The 21,831-nt window shown below is 42.7% G+C and overlaps 1 protein-coding gene across 2 annotated transcripts in view; it reads right to left on the reverse strand.

Moving 5' to 3' along the window:
- LOC311106650 (cerebral cavernous malformations protein 2 homolog) overlaps positions 1-21,593 on the reverse strand; it is a 46,818-nt gene extending 25,225 nt beyond the window's left edge. The window contains exon 1 of one of the 2 annotated variants that reach the window (XM_084149042.1): positions 21,562-21,593. In XM_084149042.1, coding sequence (XP_084005168.1) covers positions 21,562-21,591 — 30 coding nt within the window. In that variant the 5' untranslated portion in view covers positions 21,592-21,593. Of the gene's footprint in view, positions 1-142; positions 445-21,561 lie in introns of those variants that run through there. The other variant, XM_084149043.1, reaches the window with a different exon arrangement.
- Between the last annotated feature and the right edge of the window lie 238 nt (positions 21,594-21,831).

A 21,831-nucleotide genomic window follows, 5' to 3' on the forward strand; every position in this document is an offset into this window, starting at 1 on the left:
ACCAACAATACAGTTTTAAGAAAGAATACCAACAAACAAAAAAAATCACACAAAAAAATAATAATCTGATAACCCATGATAACAGACACAAAGGAAATCAACTTGTAGGCTAATCCCAGAGCACACAGCGTTCCCATCCTACCTCTGTCTCCATGCTACCTGGGAGCAGAGCAGTCTGTCTGGCAGTCAGTCAGTGGTAGCCTAGTCGCCAGTGGGGTGGTAGAGAGTAGACAGACAGTTGTTGTTGTTGTTGTTGTTGTTGTTGTTGTTGTAGTAGATTGTCAGATTTGCGTAGACTTCGACCGGAAAAAAAAAAAGTTACCCGTTATGAACAGGAAAATTAGAATGGCCCTCACTCAGCATTTGAAGTGAAATGATTCCATCTTTAGTCTTTGAGGAATGGCTGGTCACAGCAAGACTCTTCTCCCTCCTCCACACTGAGTCACTGACACCTGCTGCAACTACTCAGTCACACGGATAACAGTTGCTACATGAAGACTGGCTAACACACAGGGTGTGTCTGTGTGACTGTTCGTGTATCTGTGTGACTGTGTGTATTTGTGTGACTGTGTGTATCTGTGTGACTGTGTGTGACTGTGTGTGTGTGTGTGTCTGTTTGTGTATTGTCTCCCCAAGAGGAATGGGAGTGTTTCTGCTTCTCTATGCTGAGACACAAACAGGAAGTGGATCGACCGCCAACTTCCTGTGATGGCACAACTCAACTGTGAGTCGATGTCCTGAACCACTTATTCACACAACAAGACAGACAAAGAGAGACTGACGACGAGCAATCCAATCTGCGCGCGCACGCTCTCACACACACACACACACACACACACACACACACACACACACACACACGGCTGTGTATTAATCCACTACCAGATCATTATTTAAACAGGCGTCCCCATCCCATCACATCAGTAGAGCTAGTAGACAGGTGAATTAACCCATTTAATCCCATCAGTCACAATAGTGATAAAAAACTGTTGAGAATTTACAGGCTCTAGAGAAGTTAGTTGTACTTATCAACAAATAAGACATACAGTGGGGAGAACAAGTATTTGTTCTCCCCACTGTATATTATGCATTATTATAAACTGGGTGGTTTGAGCCCTGAATGCTGATTGGCTGAAAGCCGTGGTATATCAGACCGTATGCAACGGGTATGACAAAACATGTATTTTTACTGCTCTAATTACGTTGGTAACCAGTTTATAATAGCAATATGGCACCTCAGGGGTTTGTGGTATATGGCCAATATACCACGGCTAAGGGCTGTATCCAGGCACTCCGTGTTGCGTCGTGCGTAAGAAAAGCCCTTAGCCGTGGTATATTGGCCATATACCACACCCCCCCGGGCCTTAATTAAGGCGTTTAGTACGATTCAGAGAAGTTTCATATGATTTCTCAAAATGGTCACAAGACCACGAGCATAAATCTCCAAGTGTGTACTTTTACAGATGGATTTGGCACCAGAAGTCTGTATTTAACAGCTTAAAAAAACAAATACATTGTTGAAATTCATGTTTAATATATAATATAATGTTTAATAATATATAATATAATGTTTAAAGGGTTTAGTTTACATACACTACAGGTCAAAGGCTTTAGAACACCTACTCATTACAAGGCTTTTCTTTATTTTTACTATTTTCTACATTGTAGAATAATAGTGAAGACATCAAAACTATGAAATAACACACATGGAATCATGTAGTAACTAGGCTTGCACGATATTGTAAATAACTGACATTGCGATATTTTGTTTTCTGTGTATACAGTGGGGGAAAAAAAGTATTTAGTCAGCCACCAATTGTGCAAGTTCTCCCACTTAAAAAGATGAGAGAGGCCTGTGATTTTCATCATAGGTACACGTCAACTATGACAGACAAAATGAGAAGAAAAAAATCCAGAAAATCACATTGTAGGATTTTTAATGAATTTATTTGCAAATTATGGTGGAAAATAAGTATTTGGTCAATAACAAAAGTTTCTCAATACTTTGTTATATACCCTTTGTTGGCAATGACACAGGTCAAACGTTTTCTGTAAGTCTTCAAAGTTTTCACACACTGTTGCTGGTATTTTGGCCCATTCCTCCATGCAGATCTCCTCTAGAGCAGTGATGTTTTGGGGCTGTCGCTGGGCAACACGGACTTTCAACTCCCTCCAAAGATTTTCTATGCGGTTGAGATCTGGAGACTGGCTAGGCCACTCCAGGACCTTGAAATGCTTCTTACGAAGCCAATCCTTCGTTACCCGGGCGGTGTGTTTGGGATCATTGTCATGCTGAAAGACCCAGCCACGTTTCATCTTCAATGCCCTTGCTGATGGAAGGAGGTTTTCACTCAAAATCTCACGATACATGGCCCCATTCATTCTTTCCTTTACACGGATCAGTCGTCCTGGTCCCTTTGCAGAAAAACAGCCCCAAAGCATGATGTTTCCACACCCATACTTCACAGTAGGTATGGTGTTCTTTGGATGCAACTCAGCATTCTTTGTCCTCCAAACACGACGAGTTGAGTTTTTACCAAAAAGTTCTATTTTGGTTTCATCTGACCATATGACATTCTCCCAATCCTCTTCTGGATCATCCAAATGCACTCTAGCAATCTTCAGACGGGCCTGGACATGTACTGGCTTAAGCAGGGGGACGCGTCTGGCACTGCAGGATTTGAGTCCCTGGCAGCGTAGTGTGTTACTGATGGTAGGCTTTGTTACTTTGGTCCCAGCTCTCTGCAGGTCATTCACTAGGTCCCCCCGTGTGGTTCTGGGATTTTTGCTCACCGTTCTTGTGATCATTTTGACCCCACGGGGTGAGATCTTGCGTGGAGCCCCAGATCGAGGGAGATTATCAGTGGTCTTGTATGTCTTCCATTTCCTAATAATTGCTCCCACAGTTGATTTCTTCAAACCAAGCTGCTTACCTATTGCAGATTCAGTCTTCCCAGCCTGGTGCAGGTCTACAATTTTGTTTCTGGTGTCCTTTGACAGCTCTTTGGTCTTGGCCATAGTGGAGTTTGGAGTGTGACTGTTTGAGGTTGTGGACAGGTGTCTTTTATACTGATAACAAGTTCAAACAGGTGCCATTAATACAGGTAACGAGTGGAGGACAGAGGAGCCTCATAAAGAAGAAGTTACAGGTCTGTGAGAGCCAGAAATCTTGCTTGTTTGTAGGTGACCAAATACTTATTTTCCACCATAATTTGCAAATAAATTCATAAAAAATCCTACAATGTAATTTTCTGGATTTTTTTTCCTCAATTTGTCTGTCATAGTTGACGTGTACCTATGATGAAAATTACAGGCCTCTCATCTTTTTAAGTGGGAGAACTAAATACCTTTTCCCCCACTGTACATTGCGATATGAAAAAATACAGGATGTAAGTATGAAATGCAGTTTGCAAACAGCGACTTTTCAGGTGGAAGTCCTCATTAATAAAGTGTATGGTCAGACTTATGTAGGGCTCCGTTGTCTGGCTGGACCACAAGTCCGTTGTTGCTGTATAATATTCCACTTGTGACGGCTCTGTTTCAACTTGTGCCTTGCATTTCTCGTACAACTCTGGGATGGCAACTTGAGAAACATAGTTGCGTGATGGCATTACATACCGCTTGTCAAGCGACCGGATCATATTTTTAATACCCTCTTTGGTAACCGTGTTAATTGGTACCATGTCTTTGGCGACGTGAAATGTTATTGAATCTGTGATTTCTCTCTGCCGTTTGGAACCTTCCTCGTATGGTGTAATACTGTCAAAGGCATCCGAAATAGATTTCTGCTTTGGAGGGCATTGAGATGCTTTGCACTCGTCATACGAAGATTCGTGGTGCCGCCTTAAATGATCGAACAAATTGGTCGTGTTGCCTCGTGTTGTGGCAACAATCGCAAGGCACTCTCTACAAAAGTACCTGTTTTTGGTCAACATCATCCTGTCTGTAGCCGAAATATTTCCATATAATTGACGATGCATTTCTTTTTGCAACCAAATTCTCAATTTCGTTTTTTTTTGCCTGTTCCTCGATCATCATTTCGTCACGCGCAAGCAGAGCCTGCATGTCAACCACGTGCAGCAACCATCTCCGTGTTTAAAATAATAATAATAATAATAATCTGTGTATCCAATAACCCATAAATCGGAGTAAATTAAGATATAATGCTAGTTTAACACATACAGTGGGGAGAACAAGTATTTGATACACTGCCGATTTTGCAGGTTTTCCTACTTACAAAGCATGTAGAGGTCTGTAATTTTTATCATAGGTACACTTCAACTGTGAGAGACGGAATCTAAAACAAAAATCCAGAAAATCACATTGTATGATTTTTAAGTAATTAATTTGCATTTTATTGCATGACATTAGTATTTGATCACCTACCAACCAGTAAGAATTCCGGCTCCTATGATAAAAATTACAGACCTCTACATGCTTTGTAAGTAGGAAAACCTGCAAAATCGGCAGTGTATGAAATACTTGTTCTCCCCACTGTATATTGTAGACTGATGTATGTTTACCTTACTAAATCGCACGTTCTGCGATGTGACTATTGCGGATGTATACATCGCAATGTCGATGCTGAAACAATATATCGTGCAGCCCTAGTAGTAACCAACAAAAGTGTTAAACAAATCAAAATATATTTTATATTTTTGATTCTTCAAATAGCCGCCCTTTGCCTTCATGACAGCTTTGCACACATAATACCTCCTCCTCCATGCTTTACGGTGGGAAATACACATGCGGAGATCATCCGCTCACGCACACCGCGTCTCACAAAGACACGGCAGTTGGAACCAAAAATCTCAAATTTGGACTCCAGACCAAAGGACACATTTCCACCGGTCTAATGTCCATTGCTCGTGTTTCTTGGCCCAAGCAAGTCTCTTCTTCTTATTGGTGTCCTTTAGTAGTGGTTTCTTTGCAGCAATTCGACCATGAAGGCCTGATTCACGCAGTCTCCTCTGAACAGTTGATGTTGAGATGTGTCTGTTACTTGAACTCTGTGAAGCATTTATTTGGGCTGCAATTTCTGAGGCTGGTAACTCTAATGAACTTATCCTCTGCAGCAGAGGTAACTCTGGGTCTTCCATTCCTGTGGCGGTCCTCATGAGAGCCAGTTTCATCATAGCGCTTGATGGTTTTTGCGACTGCACTTGAAGAAACTTTCAAAGTTCTTTACATTTTCCGGATTGACTGACCTTCATGTCTTAAAGTAATGATGGACTGTCGTTTCTCTTTGCTTATTTGAGCTGTTCTTGCTATAATATGGACTTGGTCTTTTACCAAATAGGGCTATCTTCTGTATACTCCCCTACCTTGTCACAACACAACTGATTGGCTCAAACACATTAAGAAGGAAAGAAATCCCACAAATGACCTTTTAAGAAGGCACACCTGTTAATTGAAATGCATTCCAGGTGACTACTTCATGAAGCTGGTTAAGAGAATGCCAAGAGTGTTTTGGTTACTACATGTGTTATTTCAATCATCATTTCCTCCAGGTGGCCACTTATTTTTTGTTTCCTTTTCCTGTTTATACTGAATTTATTATTCGTTAACTCTTAAAATGTAACTAAATGTAATCTAAAACGTATTCTACTTAGTCCCTGAAAGTAATTATTTATCATGAAAGGACCATAAACAATAACTAGTAATGATGCATACTCCAAGAAAGGTTACAATCTAATCTTTCTGGTAAAAATAGTTATACATTGCTGAGGTGTAGCCACTTTTGAGGACACAAGCTCAAGTACACAGTAGAAATATGATAAAAATCTGAAACATTATGCTAACACATTTTACCGGACTGGTAGTCTGAATCTGTACAATGCAACACCCCCATCTAGGGGACACTATCAGACAGTACTGGATTAGATAGCACTGTCGGTTTCCTCATGTGCACTGTCAAGACTTTTTCCCAAGCACAGTGGTTCGGGTCTCTCCCTCCCCCTCTTTCTTTCTCCCCCTCTTCCTCTCCCTCTCCCTCTCCCTCTTTTCCTCTCTATAAGAATGTCTTCCTAGCCTGGTCCCAGATATGTTTGTACGGTCTTGCCACTTTGAGAACGACCATAGGAGTTGGCAAGACAGCACAAACAGATCTGGGACCAGGCTAATGCCTTCGTAACCTCTCAAATCAAAACCGTCCCCTCCCTGATTAATGCCAACAAACGGAGGAGGAGAGAATGAAATGTGCAAATATAGACTGTTTTCCCAACGTGGAAAGACTGGATCCAACACTGTTTTCCCAACGTGGAAAGAAAAGGATCCAAAGATGCGTGAACAGTTCCTGTTGGAGTGTAGCGGCAGACTAGAGAGAGGAGTGTTACTTCCTGTCTGGCTACTGGAAGCCCTGTAATCCTGTCTGGCTACTGGAAGCCCTGTAATCCTGTCTGGCTACTGGAAGCCCTGTAATCCTGTCTGGCAACTGGAAGCCCTGTAATCCTGTCTGGCAACTGGAAGCCCTGTAATCCTGTCTGGCTACTGGAAGCCCTGTAATCCTGTCTGGCTACTGGAAGCCCTGTAATCCTGTCTGGCTACTGGAAGCCCTGTAATCCTGTCTGGCTACTGGAAGCCCTGTAATCCTGTCTGGCTACTGGAAGCCCTGTAATCCTGTCTGGCTACTGGAAGCCCTGTAATCCTGTCTGGCTACTGGAAGCCCTGTAATCCTGTCTGGCTACTGGAAGCCCTGTAATCCTGTCTGGCTACTGGAAGCCCTGTAATCCTGTCTGGCTACTGGAAGCCCTGTAATCCTGTCTGGCAACTGGAAGCCCTGTAATCCTGTCTGGCAACTGGAAGCCCTGTAATCCTTTCACCCTCCACAAGCATGAACCAGAGAGAGGGAAACATGTTCGCGCGTGTGGTTTTTGTGTGTCTCACAGAGTGAGTGTGAACCTGAGGGAAACCCACCCCATCGCACCACCTTTTGCCCTCAGAACAGCCTAATTTCATCAGGGGCACGGACTCTACAAGGTGTCTAAAGTGTTCCACAGGGATGCTGGCCCATGTTGGCTGGCTGGATGGATGTCCTTTGGGTGGCTGCTTCATGTGATGCATTGTTGTCTCTACCTTCTTGCCCTTTGTGCTGTTGTCTGTTGCCCAATAATGTTTGTACCATGTTTTGTGCTGCTACCATGTTGTGTTGCTGCCGTGTTGTTGTCATGTGGTGTTGCTACCATGCTGTGTTGTCGTCTTAGGTCTCTCTTTATGTAGTGTTGTGGTCTCTCTTTATGTAGTGTTGTGGTGTCTCTCTTTATGTAGTGTTGTGGCGTCTCTCTTTATGTAGTGTTGTGGTGTCTCTCTTTATGTAGTGTTGTGGTGTCTCTCTTTATGTAGTGTTGTGGTGTCTCTCTTTATGTAGTGTTGTGGTGTCTCTCTTTATGTAGTGTTGTGGTGTCTCTCTTTATGTAGTGTTGTGGCGTCTCTCTTTATGTAGTGTTGTGGTGTCTCTCTTTATGTAGTGTTGTTGTCAGGTGTTGCTGTAGATTGGTGTGGTGTGGAATCAGGCGCAGGACGCAGAAGTTAAGTCCAACAAAGACTTTTAGTAGAGCACACAAAAATACAATCCAAACAGCCCGGAGGCGAGAAAAGCGCACACAGGCGTAAACAAACGAGCGCACAAAACATGTGCGAAAATCCTCTCCTAAATAAACAAGGAGGAAAGCTACAAATAGCGCACCGAAACGGGTAGCGCAACAACACGACAACGGGAACAATTACACACAACACCTAAACTCACAACAAGGAACTAAATAGGGTGCTTAATGAGACATAACACAAAACAGGTGTGACAAACAGACAAAACCAATCAACCATGAAACATAGAACGGTGGCAGCTAGTACTCCGGAGACGACGACCGCCGAAACCTGCCCGAACAAGGAGGAGGGGCCGCCTCGGCCGAAACCGTGACAGTTGTAGTGTCTCTCTTTATGTAGTGTTGTGGCGTCTCTCTATGTAGTGTTGTGGTGTCTCTCTTTATGTAGTGTTGTGGTGTCTCTCTTTAAGTAGTGTTGTGGTGTCTCTCTTTATGTAGTGTTGTGGTGTCTCTCTTTATGTAGTGTTGTGGCGTCTCTCTTTATGTAGTGTTGTGGCGTCTCTCTTTATGTAGTGTTGTGGCGTCTCTCTTTATGTAGTGTTGTGGCGTCTCTCTTTATGTAGTGTTGTGGTGTCTCTCTTTATGTAGTGTTGTGGTGTCTCTCTTTATGTAGTGTTGTAGTGTCTCTCTTTATGTAGTGTTGTGGTGTCTCTCTATATGTAGTGTTGTGGTGTCTCTCTTTATGGAGTGTTGTGGTGTCTCTCTTTATGTAGTGTTGTAGTGTCTCTCTTTATGTAGTGTTGTAGTGTCTCTCTTTATGTAGTGTTGTAGTGTCTCTCTTTATGTAGTGTTGTGGTGTCTCTCGTCTTGGTGTGTTTTGTCCTATATTTTTAATCCCCGTCCCCGCAGGAGGCCTTTTGCCTTTCAGTGTAGGCCGTCATTGTAAATAAAAATGTGTTCTTAACTGACTTGCCTAGTTAAATAAAATTAAATCAAAAATCTTGATACACACAGGAAACTGTTGAGCGTGAAAAACCCAGCAGTGTTGCAGTTCTATGACACAAACCGGTGGACCTAGCACCTACTACCATACCCTGTTCAAAGGAATTTACATATTTTGTCTTGCACCCTCTGAATGGCACACATACACAATCCATGTCTCAATTGTGTCAAGGCTTAAAAATCCTTCTTTAACCTGACTCCTCCCTTTCATCTACACTGATTGAAGTGGATATAACAAGTGACATCAATAAGGGATCATTGCTTTCATCTGGATTCACCTGGTCAGTCTATGTCATTGAAAGAGGTGTTCTTAATGTTTTGTCCATTCAGTGTATCTGAGTAAGGAGAGAAAAAGAAAAATAGAAAGAGAGAGGGAGAGAGAGAAGGAAAGAGAGAGAGAGAGAGAGAGAGAGAGAGAGAAGGAAAGAGAGAGAGAAGGAAAGAGAGAGAGAGAGAGAGAGAGAGAGAGAGAGAGAAGGGGAGAGAAGGAAAGAGAGAGAGAGAGAAGGAAAGAGGGAGAGAGAGAGAGGGAAGGAAAGAGAGAGAGAAGGAAAGAGAGAGAGAGAAGGAAAGAGAGAGAGAGAAGGAAAGAGGGAGAGAGAGAGATAGAAGGAAAGAGAGAGAGAGAGAGAGAGAGAAGGAAAGAGGGAGAGAGAAGGAAAGAGGGAGAGAGAAGGAAAGAGGGAGAGAGAGAGAGAGAGAGAAGGAAAGAGAGAGAAGGAAAGAGAGAGAGAGAGAAGGAAAGAGAGAGAAGGAAAGAGAGAGAGAGAGAGAGAGAGAGAGAGAGAGAGAAGGAAAGAGGGAGAGAGAGAGAGAGAGAGAGAGAAGGAAAGAGGGAGAGAGAGAAAGAGAGAGAAGGAAAGAGGGAGAGAGAGAGAGAGAGAAGGAAAGAGAGAGAGAAGGAAAGAGAGAGAGAGGGAGAGAGAGAGAGAGAGAAGAAGAAACTCAGCCTTCCTTCCTGTCCACTGCTGACCTCTTTGACAGATGACACTAAGAACACATCCCTTCAGACGCCCACGCCGCCATAACCCTGAAGGACTTCTATTGCCGTGGTGCACCAGTCGGTCTATGGCCAGTGACGTGAACGAGAGGAGCACCCTTCTCAAATCCAACAGTAATCTGCACCCCTTGGTCATGTTGTCAAGGCAGCATGGTGCATCGTCCAGAAATGTACCTCTTTTCCATTAAATATATGTTAGAATTTTCAAACTAGTTTTCATTGGGAATGGCAGATACAGCGTTTTTATCAAAATAAATCACTTTTGCACGTGAAAAGACAGAATCCTACTAATTACTCCACGTGCTTAATCCTACGTCACTTTTGTTTTGAGCCGACTTTGCCTCGGGCTTTGAACGGGGCACCTGGCTCAAGCCCGGGAGGCAGCCCGGTTCCAAAACGAATGCAATCACTTTTCACCCCATTTCAAACTCCTCCCACCGGGGGTAACCCAGGCCAGATAATCAAATCCCTCTCCTCCCACCGGGGGTAACCCGGGCTAGATAACGTGTGAAAATGTATGCACTCACTAACTGTAAGTCGCTCTGGATAAGAGCGTCTGCTAAATGACTGAAATGTAAAATAATGGAGTCAATGACAGGGTGATCACAGTCAGCTAGCTTGTACTCAGGACAACACCCCCCTAACTGACTGACGGACGGACGGACAGACAGCCATCATGGGTTGGAAAGCCATCCCTATAGTAGGGTGTAAGGTCACTGTTTGACACTGGTGCTCATGCTAGAAATCATGATATTTTGATAAACTGAATTAAATTGAAGTATTTTTACAGAAATATATTATCTTCCTTAATATGTTGCCTGATTAACCGTTTGTGAGCATGTCTCTCTGATATTTACATTTACATTTTAGTCATTTAGCAGATGCTCTTATCCAGAGCAACTTACAGTTAGTGAGTGCATAAATTTTTTTAAATATATATTTTTCATACTGGCCCCCCCATGGGAAACGAACCCACAACCCTGGAGTTGCAAGCGCCATGCTCTACCAACTGAGCTACAGGGGAGAGCTCCATGAATCAGGCCAGAGCGGTTTGACGCTTCTCCTGAAAATACTGCTTTCAAAATCGGTCCATTTCAGGTGGTGTTATCCCGTCTAGACTTGGGCAGTATACCATACAGTGGAAGTCGGAAGTTTACATACACCTTAAGCCAAATACATTTAAACTCCGTTTTTCACAATTCCTGACTTTTAATCCTAGTAAAAAATCCCTGTCTTAGGTCAGTTAGGATCACCACTTTATTTTAAGAAATCTGAAATAGTAGATTGTTTAACTTGGGTCAAACGTTTCAGGAAGCCTTCCACAAGCTTCCCACAATAAGTTGGGTGAATTTTGGCCCATTCCTCCTGACAGAGCTGGTGTAACTGAGTCAGGTTTGTAGGCCTCCTTGCTCGCACATGCTTTTTCAGATCTGCCCATACATTTTCTATAGGATTGAGGTGAGGGCTTTGTGATGGCCACTCCAATACCTTGACTTTGTTGTCCTTAAGCCATTTTGCCACGACTTTGGAAGTATGCCTGGGGTCATTGTCCATTTGGAAGACCCATTTGCGACCAAGCTTTAACTTCCTGACTGATGTCTTGAGATGTTGCTTCAATATATCCACATAATATTCCTTCCTCATGATGCCATCTATTTTGTGCAGCAAAGCTCCCCCACAGCATGATGCTGCCACCCCCGTGCTTCACGGTTGGGATGGTGTTCTTCGGCTTGCAAGCTTTCCCCTTTTTCCTCCAAACATAACGATGGCCAAACAGTTATATTTTTGTTTCATCAGACCAGAGTACAATTTCTCCAAAAAGTATGATCTTTGTCCCCATGTGCAGTTGCAAACCGTAGTCTGTTTTTTTTTATGGCGGTTTTGGAGCAGTGGCTTCTTCGTTGCTGAGCGGCCTTTCAGGTTATGTCGATATAGGACTTGTTTTATACTTGCATACTATTGTTTGTACAGATGAACGTCGTACCTTCAGGCATTTGGAAATTGTTCCCAAGGATGAACCAGACTTGTGGAGGTCTACATTTTTTTTTCTGAGGTCTTGGCTGATTTCTTTTGATTTTCCCATGATGTCAAGCAAAGAGGCACTGAGTTTGAAGGTAGGCCATGAAATACATCCACAGGTACACCTCCAATTGACTCAAATGATGTCAATTAGCCTATCAGAAGCTTCTAAAGCCATGACATCATTTTCTGGAATTTTCCAAGCTGTTTAAAGGCACAGTCAACTTAGTGTATGTAAACTTCTGACCCACTAGAATTGTGATACAGTGAATTAAGTGAAATAATCTGTCTAAACAATTGTTGGAAAAATTACTGTCATGTACAAAGTAAATGTCCTAACCGACTTGCCAAAACTATAGTTTGTTAACAAGAAATTTGTGGAGTGGTTGAAAAACGAGTTTTAATGACCCCAACCTAAGTGTATGTAAACTTCCGACTTCAACTGTATATACCATATTTACCATATCATATATACCGTACCATATTTAACATATCATATATACCGTACCATATATACCATATATACCATACCATATTATCATATACGCTACCGTTCAAAAGTTTGGGGTCACTTAGAAATGTCCTTGTTTTCGAAAGAAAAGCAAATTTTTGGTCCATTAAAATCACATCAAATTTATCAGAAATACAGTGTAGACATTGTTAATGTTGTAAATGGCTATCGTAGCTGGAAACGGCTGATTTTTATTGAATTTCTACATAGGCGTACAGAGGCCCATTATCAGCAACGATCAGTCCTGTGTTCCAATGGCATGTTGTGTTTGCTAATCCAAGTTTATAATTTTAAAAGGCTAATTGATCATTAGAAAAACCTTTTGCAATTATGTTAGCACAGCTGAAAACTGTTGTGCTGATTAAAGAAGCAATAAAACTGGCCTTCTTGAGACTAGTTGAGTATCTGGAGCATAAGTAATTGTGGGTTCGATTACAGGCTCAAAATGGACAGAAACAAGGAACTTTCTTCTGAAACTCGTCAGTCTACAGTCGTGGTTTGAGAATGACACAAATACTAATTTTCACAAAGTCTGCTGCCTCAGTTTTGATGATGGCAATTTGCATATACAGTGGGGAAAAAAGTATTTAGTCAGCCACCAATTGTGCAAGTTCTCCCACTTAAAAAGATGAGAGAGGCCTGTCATTTTCATCATAGGTACACGTCAACTATGACAGACAAATTGAGAAAGAAAATTCTGGAAAACTACATTGTAGGATTTTTAATGAATTTATTTGCAAATTATGGTGGAAAATAAGTATTTGGACACCTACAAACAAGCAAGATTCCTGGCTCTCACAGACTTGTAACTTCTTCTTTAAGAGGCTCCTCTGTCCTCCACTCGTTACCTGTATTAATGGCACCTGTTTGAACTTGTTATCAGTATAAAAGACACCTGTCCACAACCTCAAACAGTCACACTCCAAACTCCACTATGGCCAAGACCAAAGAGCTGTCAAAGGACACCAGAAACAAAATTGTAGACCTGCACCAGGCTGGGAAGATTGAATCTGCAATAGGTAAGCAGCTTGGTTTGAAGAAATCAACTGTGGGAGCAATTATTAGGAAATGGAAGACATACAAGACCCCTGATAATCTCCCTCGATCTGGGGCTCCACGCAAGATCTCACCCCGTGGGGTCAAAATGATCACAAGAACGGTGAGCAAAAATCCCAGAACCACACAGGGGGACCTAGTGAATGACCTGCAGAGAGCTGGGACCAAAGTAACAAAGCCTACCATCAGTAACGCACTACGCAGTGCCAGACGTGTCCCCCTGCTTAAGCCAGTACATGTCCAGGCCCGTCTGAAGTTTGCTAGAGTGCATTTGGATGATCCAGAAGAGGATTGGGAGAATGTCATATGGTCAGATGAAACCAAAATATAACTTTTTGGTAAAAACTCAACTCGTCGTGTTTGGAGGACAAAGAATGCTGAGTTGCATTCAAAGAACACCATACCTACTGTGAAGCATGGGGGTGGAAACATCATGCTTTGGGGCTGTTTTTCTGCAAAGGGACCAGGACGACTGATCCGTGTAAAGGAAAGAATGAATGGGGCCATGTATCGTGAGATTTTGAGTGAAAACCTCCTTCCATCAGCAAGGGCATTGAACATGAAACGTGGCTGGGTCTTTCAGCATGACAATGATCCCAAACACACCGCCCGGGCAACGAAGGAGTGGCTTCGTAAGAAGCATTTCAAGGTCCTGGAGTGGCCTAGCCAGTCTCCAGATCTCAACCCCATAGAAAATCTTTGGAGGGAGTTGAAAGTCCGTATACCCAGCGACAGCCCCAAAACATCACTGCTCTAGAGGAGATCTGCATGGAGGAATGGGCCAAAATACCAGCAACAGTGTGTGAAAACCTTGTGAAGACTTACAGAAAACGTTTGACCTGTGTCATTGCCAACAAAGGGTATATAACAAAGTATTGAAAAACTTTTGTTATTGACCAAATACTTATTTTCCACCATAATTTGCTAATAAATTCATTAAAAATCCTACAATGTGATTTTCTGGATTTTTTTTCTTCATTTTGTCTGTCATAGTTGACGTGTACCTATGATGAAAATTACAGGCCTCTCTCATCTTTTTAAGTGGGAGAACTTGTACAATTGGTGGCTGACTAAATACTTTTTTTCCCCACTGTACTCCAGAATGGCATAAAAATGAACTTAATCCCCAAAAAACATTTCCACTGCATTTCAGCCCTGCCACAAAAGGACCAGCTGCCATCATGTCAGTGATTCTCTCGTTAACACAGATGAGAGTGTTGACGAGGACAAGGCTGGAGATCACTCTGTCATGCTGATTGAGTTAGAATAACAGACTGGAAGCTTTAAAAAGGAGGGTGGTGCTTGAAATCATTGTTCTTCCTCTGTTAACCATGGTTACCTGCAAGGAAACACGTGCCGTCTTCATTGCTTTGCACAAAAAGGGCTTCACAGGAAAGGATATTGCTGCTAGAAAGATTGCACCTAAATCAAACATTTTTCGGATCATCAAGAACTTCAAGGAGAGGTTCAATTGTTGTGAAGAAGGCGTCAGGGCGCCCAAGAAAGTCCAGCAAGCGCCAGGACGTCTCCTAAAGTTGATTCAGCTGCGGGATCGGGGCACCACCAGTGCAGAGCTTGCTCAGGAATGGCAGCAGGCAGGTGTGAGTGCATCTGCACGCACAGTGAGGCGAAGACCTTTGGAGGATGGCCTGGTGTCAAGAAGGGCAGCAAAGAAGCCACTTCTCTCCAGGAAAAACATCAGGGACAGACTGATATTCTGCAAAAGGAACAGGGATTGGACTTGGGTAAAGTCATTTTCTCTGATGAATCCCCTTTCCGATTGTTTGGGGCATCCGGAAAACACCTTGTCCGGAGAAGACAAGGTGAGCGCTACCATCAGTCCTGTGTCATGCCAACAGTAAAGCATCCTGAGACCATTCATGTGTGGGGTTGCTTCTCAGCCAAGGGAGTGGGCTCACTCACAATTTTGCCTAAGAACACAGCCATGAATAAAGAATGGTACCAACACATCCTCCGAGAGCAACTTCTCCCAACCACCCAAGAACAGTTTGGTGACGACCAATGCCTTTTCCAGCATGATGGAGCACCTTGCCATAAGGCAAAAGTGATAACTAAGTGGCTCGGGGAACAAAACATCAACATTTTGGCTCCATGGCCAGTAAACTCCCCAGACCTTAATCCCATTGAGAACTTGTGGTCGATCCTCAAGAGGCGGGTGGACAAACAAAAACCCACAAATTCTGACAAACATTGATTATGCAAGAATGGGCTGCCATCAGTCAGGATGTGGCCCAGAAGTTAATTGACAGCATGCCAGGGCGGATTGCAGAGGTCTTGAAAAAGAAGGGTCAACACTGCAAATATTGACTCCTTGCATAAACTTAATATAATTGTCAATAAAAGCCTTTGACACTTATGGAATGCTTGTAATTATACTTCAGTATACCATAGTAACATCTGACAAAAATATCTCATAACACTGAAGCAGCGAACTTTGTGAAGACCAATACTTGTGTCGTTCTCAAAACTTTTGACCACGACTGTATTCTTGTTCTGAGAAATGAAGGCTATTCCATGCGAGAAATTGCCAAGAAACTGAAGATCTCGTACAACACTGTGTACTACTCCCTTCACAGAACAGCGCAAACTGTCTCTAACCAGAATAGAAAGAGGAGTGGGAGGCCCCGGTGCACAACTGAGCAAGAGGACAAATACATTAGAATGTCTAGTTTGAGAAACAGACGCCTCACAGGTCCTCAACTGGCAGCTTCATTAAATAGTACCCGCAAAACACCAGTCTCAACGTCAATAGTGAAGAGGCGACTCCGGGATGCTGACCTTCTAGGCAGAGTTGCAAAGAAAAAGCCATATCTCAGACTGGCCAATAAAAAATAAAATATTAAAACGGACAAAAGAACACAGACACTGGACAGAAGAAGATTGGGAAAAAGTGTTATGGACAGACTAAACGATGTTTGAGGTGTTCAGATCACAAAGATGAACATTTGTGAGACGCAGACCAAATGAAAAGATGCTGGAGGAGTGCTTGATGCCATCTGTCAAGCATGGTGGAGGCAATGTGATGGTCTGGGGGTGCTTTGGTGGTGGTAAAGTGGGAGATTTGTACAGGGTAAAAGGGATCTTCAAGAAGGACGGCTATCAATCCATTTTGCAATGCCATGCCATACCCTGTGGACGGCGCTTGATTGGAGCAACAGGACAATGACCCAAAGCACAGCACCAAACTATGCAAGAACTATTTAGGGAAGAAGCAGTCAGCTGGTATTCTGTCTATAATGGAGTGGCCACCACAGTCACCGGATCTCAACCCTATTGAGCTGTTGTGATCTTGACCATATGGTACGTAAGAAGTGCCCATCAAGCCAATCCAACTTGTGGGAGGTGCTTCAGGAAGCATGGGATGAAATCTCTTCAGATTACCTCAACAAATTGACAACTAGAATGCCAAAGGTCTGCAAGGCTGTAATTGCTGCAAATTGAGGATTTTTTGACGAAAGCAAAGTCAATGACTACATTTCCTATTCATTTTGCTATATTTCCTATTCAAACTAATTTCATGTATGTTTTCATGGAAAACAAGGACATTTCTAAGTGACCCCAAACTTTTGAACGGTAGTGTATATCATATATACCGTACCATATATACCATACCGTCTACACCATACCATATATCCCATATATACCATACCATCTATACCACATAATTACCGGGGGATATTTGACGGGTACAGTCGGTACTGGTTTTTCAAATACTGTTAGAACCGGTTATAGGTTGAACTGTTTTATAAAATGTGCGCTGTTTGCTAAATCACAACATGAGTTAGGTGAGGAGACATGGAAGGGGAGGGGTCATAGCCTACTAACTTCAGGACCCTCATCACCACCGTGGACCAGGAGCACTGGGGCAGGAGCGCTGGGGCAGGACCCTCATCACCACCGTGGACCAGGAGCGCTGGGGCAGGACCCTCATCACCACCGTGGACCAGGAGCGCTGGGGCAGGACCCTCATCACCACCGTGGACCAGGAGCGCTGGGGCAGGACCCTCATCACCACCGTGGACCAGGAGCGCTGGGGCAGGACCCTCATCACCACCGTGGACCAGGAGCGCTGGGGCAGGACCCTCATCACCACCGTGGACCAGGAGCGCTGGGGCAGGACCCTCATCACCACCGTGGACCAGGAGCGCTGGGGCAGGACCCTCATCACCACCGTGGACCAGGAGCGCTGGGGCAGGACCCTCATCACCACCGTGGACCAGGAGCGCTGGGGCAGGACCCTCATCACCACCGTGGACCAGGAGCGCTGGGGCAGGACCCTCATCACCACCGTGGACCAGGAGCGCTGGGGCAGGACCCTCATCACCACCGTGGACCAGGAGCGCTGGGGCAGGACCCTCATCACCGCCGTCCCAAACCCAATCTACATCACATCAACTAAATACTAACATAGCACCGGGTGGAAGAAGAATTGCACGGACGCCGTTACCAAATACATTGAGAAATAAATGGTTTCGTTCAACATGGTGGAACAGAAAGCCTCCAAGGGACATGATCTACACATTAGACCCCCAAGGGATGTAGCTCAGTGGGTAGAGCATGGCGTTTGCAACGCCAGGGTTGTGGGTTCGATTCCCACGGGGGGCATGTAAGAGCGTCTGCTAAAATGACTAAAATGTAAACGTAAGTAAGCTACGAGCTGCCTGGGGGAGAATTCGAGACCTCTACAACGGAGTACGACAAGGGGTACCTCAATATGTGCACTTCAATGTTATTTATATATTTGTATTATTTCTTATTTAATAGTTTTGTTATATTTTTACACTGTTTGCCCTTTTTACTGACCTATTTTGGTATAGCATGCAGCAAGTCATTTCGATTCCACAAGGCCTAATTGTTTTCTCTCTCGTTGTTTCTGTTATTAAATATGTATTATCTTATTGCACACTGACATTCTTTGTTACATTTGACGAAAACCAATGCTATGCTCTTTGTTCATTTGTCGGCATGCAGAGTTAACGCCTTGACTCCCACGCTATCAGCGATTTTTTTTAGTGCTTCCAAAATAACATGTTTTATAAGGTTTGTTTATTGACTGCTTACTTGTGTGCATTTATTCGAATGTTGAGCGTTACCTTGCATATTGAGTTAGATTTACGAACCTAAATGGCAGGCTAATAACACCAGGCATGGTTATGGTTGACGGGAAAGTGAACCATAACGGGAAAATGTGTATTCAATGCAAATACAATACAACGCCTCACTGTGGCAAGATTGTTGTGAGGCATTGTGTTGACGAGAAAGTGTGAACCCTAGAGAAAGCAAATGCCGCCACATTGTGGCACGGTAAGAGCGGTACCTTGGTTACCGCAAGGCACGGGTGGCACGGATGCCCCCCCCCCCCCCACCCTCAAGATGGTAGGACTGTATGAAGGTATGGAAATAAATGGATACCGCCCAAGCCTAATTTTTTGTCCAACCATAAGCTATTTGAGTATCAACTCGAAGTATACAAGTTGACTGATGTCTGGAAGGAGTTTTGTGGAGCAAGCTAAAAAAAAAAATCACCTGAGTGAGAAAGTAAGCAAGCTTTCATCTACACTGGTTGACCATAAAAAAAAACTACATCACTACAAAGCTCAGGTTCTTGGGAACATTTAGCTACGCTGCTATCAAGATTTCATGCTGAATTGTTGAAGCGATCATTGATTTACCGCAAGTAGGTAGCTAAACAAGCTGTTTAGCTAGCTAGCTACCTAACGTTAGCTTACTAAGGGAGAGAGTGGGGCGTTTTTGCTTGGCTACGACGGAGATTCTCCTATCTCACCGCGCTCTCCGTCTCTCTCACTCTTTCGATATGGTGAAACTAAATTGAACTTTAATACATTTAAACCTCAGGTTCTTAGTAACAGTTTGATATGGAGCAATTGAGACTGCATTTAGAATTGCAGATAAGACCGGAGATTAACCACGGAGGTGACAAGCTCTTTTTAGCAAATCAGCTCAAAGTGATTTTAATTTGGGAAATACAGTGCGTTCCGAAAGTATTCAGACCCCTTAACTTCTTCAAACATGACTCGAGTCGCGCTACCACGGTAACCTCCCGCCCTTAAAGGGACAGGTGAAATGTTTTTGTCTCATTATATATTTTTTTTACATTATTTTGTTCTAAAGCTAGGTATTTTTTTCTTCAATGTTTGAGTTTCAAATGTTCAGGAAGAGAACACTACTAGTCAGACTAAACTCTCGCCCTTAAAGGGGCAGGTGAACATTTGTCTCATCTGTGATATTTTGGTTAAAAGACTCATGTCACAAAAAAATGAAATTAAACAATATACCACATTACTTCTTACTAGTAATACATTTATTGTTTTAGAAACATTACAAAGCATGTTCATCCGTTTTTTGGTGTGTTTTGTTGGTGTAATTTTAGTGAATAAAAAAATATTATGGCTGGTAGATTTTTTTAATTCTACCTGCCACAGTGGACCAAAAAGTTACTTTTATGCTGCAATATTTGACTGCAATACAGAAACTCAGATACACTCTGAATCTACACAGATATCTGTACTGGTGTGTATTCTCCAAAAAGTAGTCATTCTAGGGCAAATCTAAAAAAAGCCATTATTTGAATCCCAGTTTCTCTGGATACATAATATCAAGCGATACATACCACCACAGGGTGGCGGGCGGGGGGGGGGGGGGGGGGGGGTGGACCTGTACCAGAGATGTTGACCAAATAGACAGATAACCTACGGAAAGGAAGCACCTCATGCGCTCGCCTATGGTTATAACTGATTATAACTAGGTATGACAGTGAACAAAATCTAAATGACCTTACATATATGCTTAGCTGCAGTCCAAACAGCTCCTACAGTCTGTCAGCGGTATGAATACTTAGTAGAACTGTTAGTACAGAAACCAGCTACCCTCTAAATGTAGGCTACACATTGTGCTGTACTGATGTGTATTATAAAAAATATATAGTTATTCTACGGGAAATGTTACATAAATAACCAGAATTCCTATAACATCCTCCAATATTCCATATGTGCAACTGTTTATGTTATTTGAAGCTCGTTTGGAGGTTTGTTAACACACAGTGTCCAATGAAGGGCCAGATGTATACAAAATGGTGTCGTCCGCATAGAGGTGGATCCGAGCATTTATGGTATTTGGATTGCTATAACATTTGGTTTGAAATGGGCATGCTTTTTGAGGCATTCTGCCAAAGGCCAAACCACACCCATTGTTTCACTAGCAGCGCTGGCTGTAGGGTAAGTTAATAAAGAAAACTAAGCCATATTTTTTGGTCATTGTCTTTCAAGATCCATGGATGATCACTTTATGTAAATCAAATTAAGGACATTTCAAATGTTGGTTTTTAGTACTTATGTGGATGGTACTTTGGAAAAAACGCTGCACATTATTTAAGGGAAAGTGTATATTTTCGTTTGAAAGTCAAAATCACAAATTTTGCAAAAATAAGTCTGTTTTGGTTAATTATTTTTCATCCAGATAACATTATTTACAAGTCTAATGATGTTTTGTTAAGCATTGTGTTGCTTTTTCTAATGTTTTCTTCTAATATGTTGGTAGTCTGAGGGATAATCAGAATATATGGCTACTCTGCCCATTCCCCGCACTGCTGCAACTTGCAGGCAGAGCCGCACCTGTCTCCCAAATCGCGCAGGCTGCACAGCAAGCCATTTTCCAAGTTTAAACAACGTTTTTTTTAACACACGTATTTCGACTATCAGGATATCCGATAAAACGTCATATTATTCGAATAAACAAATTATTTCAAATGCCCTTCCCTAGTAGGACACATAATACTTATGTACTTAAGTATATTGAACAGCTTCTATCCCTGAGCCATACGACTTCTAAATAGTTAACAAAATGGCTACACCGGCTATCTGCATGGAACATTCTATTTTATTTTTACACTGTCTCCATGTAAAACACACACACTTCATTTGCTCACACACACACAATACGCACACACTCACGTACAATCATCATATAGGCTGCTGCTCCTCCGGTTATCATATATCCTGATGCCTAGTCACCTTACCCCTAGATTCGATGCAACCAATTGTTCTTGTTCTTTTGAGTTTGTAAAAAGTATTGGTTGCGTCGGATATGCTCACCCCATCCCTGCACATTGTAAATATGGTATTGGCACTGACCCTGGAAATGACCCCGTATATAGCTTACTTACTTTCTTGTGTTCTTATTTCTCGTGTTTTTGTTCTACTTGGCTTTTTCCTTTTTTGCTTAAAAAAAATATATATATATAGTACTACTGATATTGATTTCATCATTGTTGAGAATGGGCAAGTAAGAAGTCATTTCAAACTTGTGCACATGACAAAAAACTTGAAACTTGAAGAGACTCACTGAACGACTCACTAGAACCGAGTTAGCTAACGAAGTTTCAAGTCACTTACCTTTTTCACTTTTTTCACATCCTCCTCCATCTCTATGTGTAGGTACTCTTCATGCTCAGTGCAACCAACGATTTCTTCAGCAACTCAAAACACATCTAGCTAACGTCAGAACCACGGCGACAATCTGTGACATGTCAACCCAATGTAAAATATAGCATCATTTGGCTAGGGGGCACTCGGTGCTCATAAAACGAGTGGAATAACAACCATTTGTAACTTCGATAACGTTATTATTTCACGTTGTCAAAAGCACTTATGTCCTCGTGTCGG

The sequence above is a fragment of the Coregonus lavaretus genome (assembly GCF_964263955.1).
Source record: "Coregonus lavaretus genome assembly, chromosome: 31".
Lineage (NCBI taxonomy): Eukaryota > Metazoa > Chordata > Actinopteri > Salmoniformes > Salmonidae > Coregonus > Coregonus lavaretus.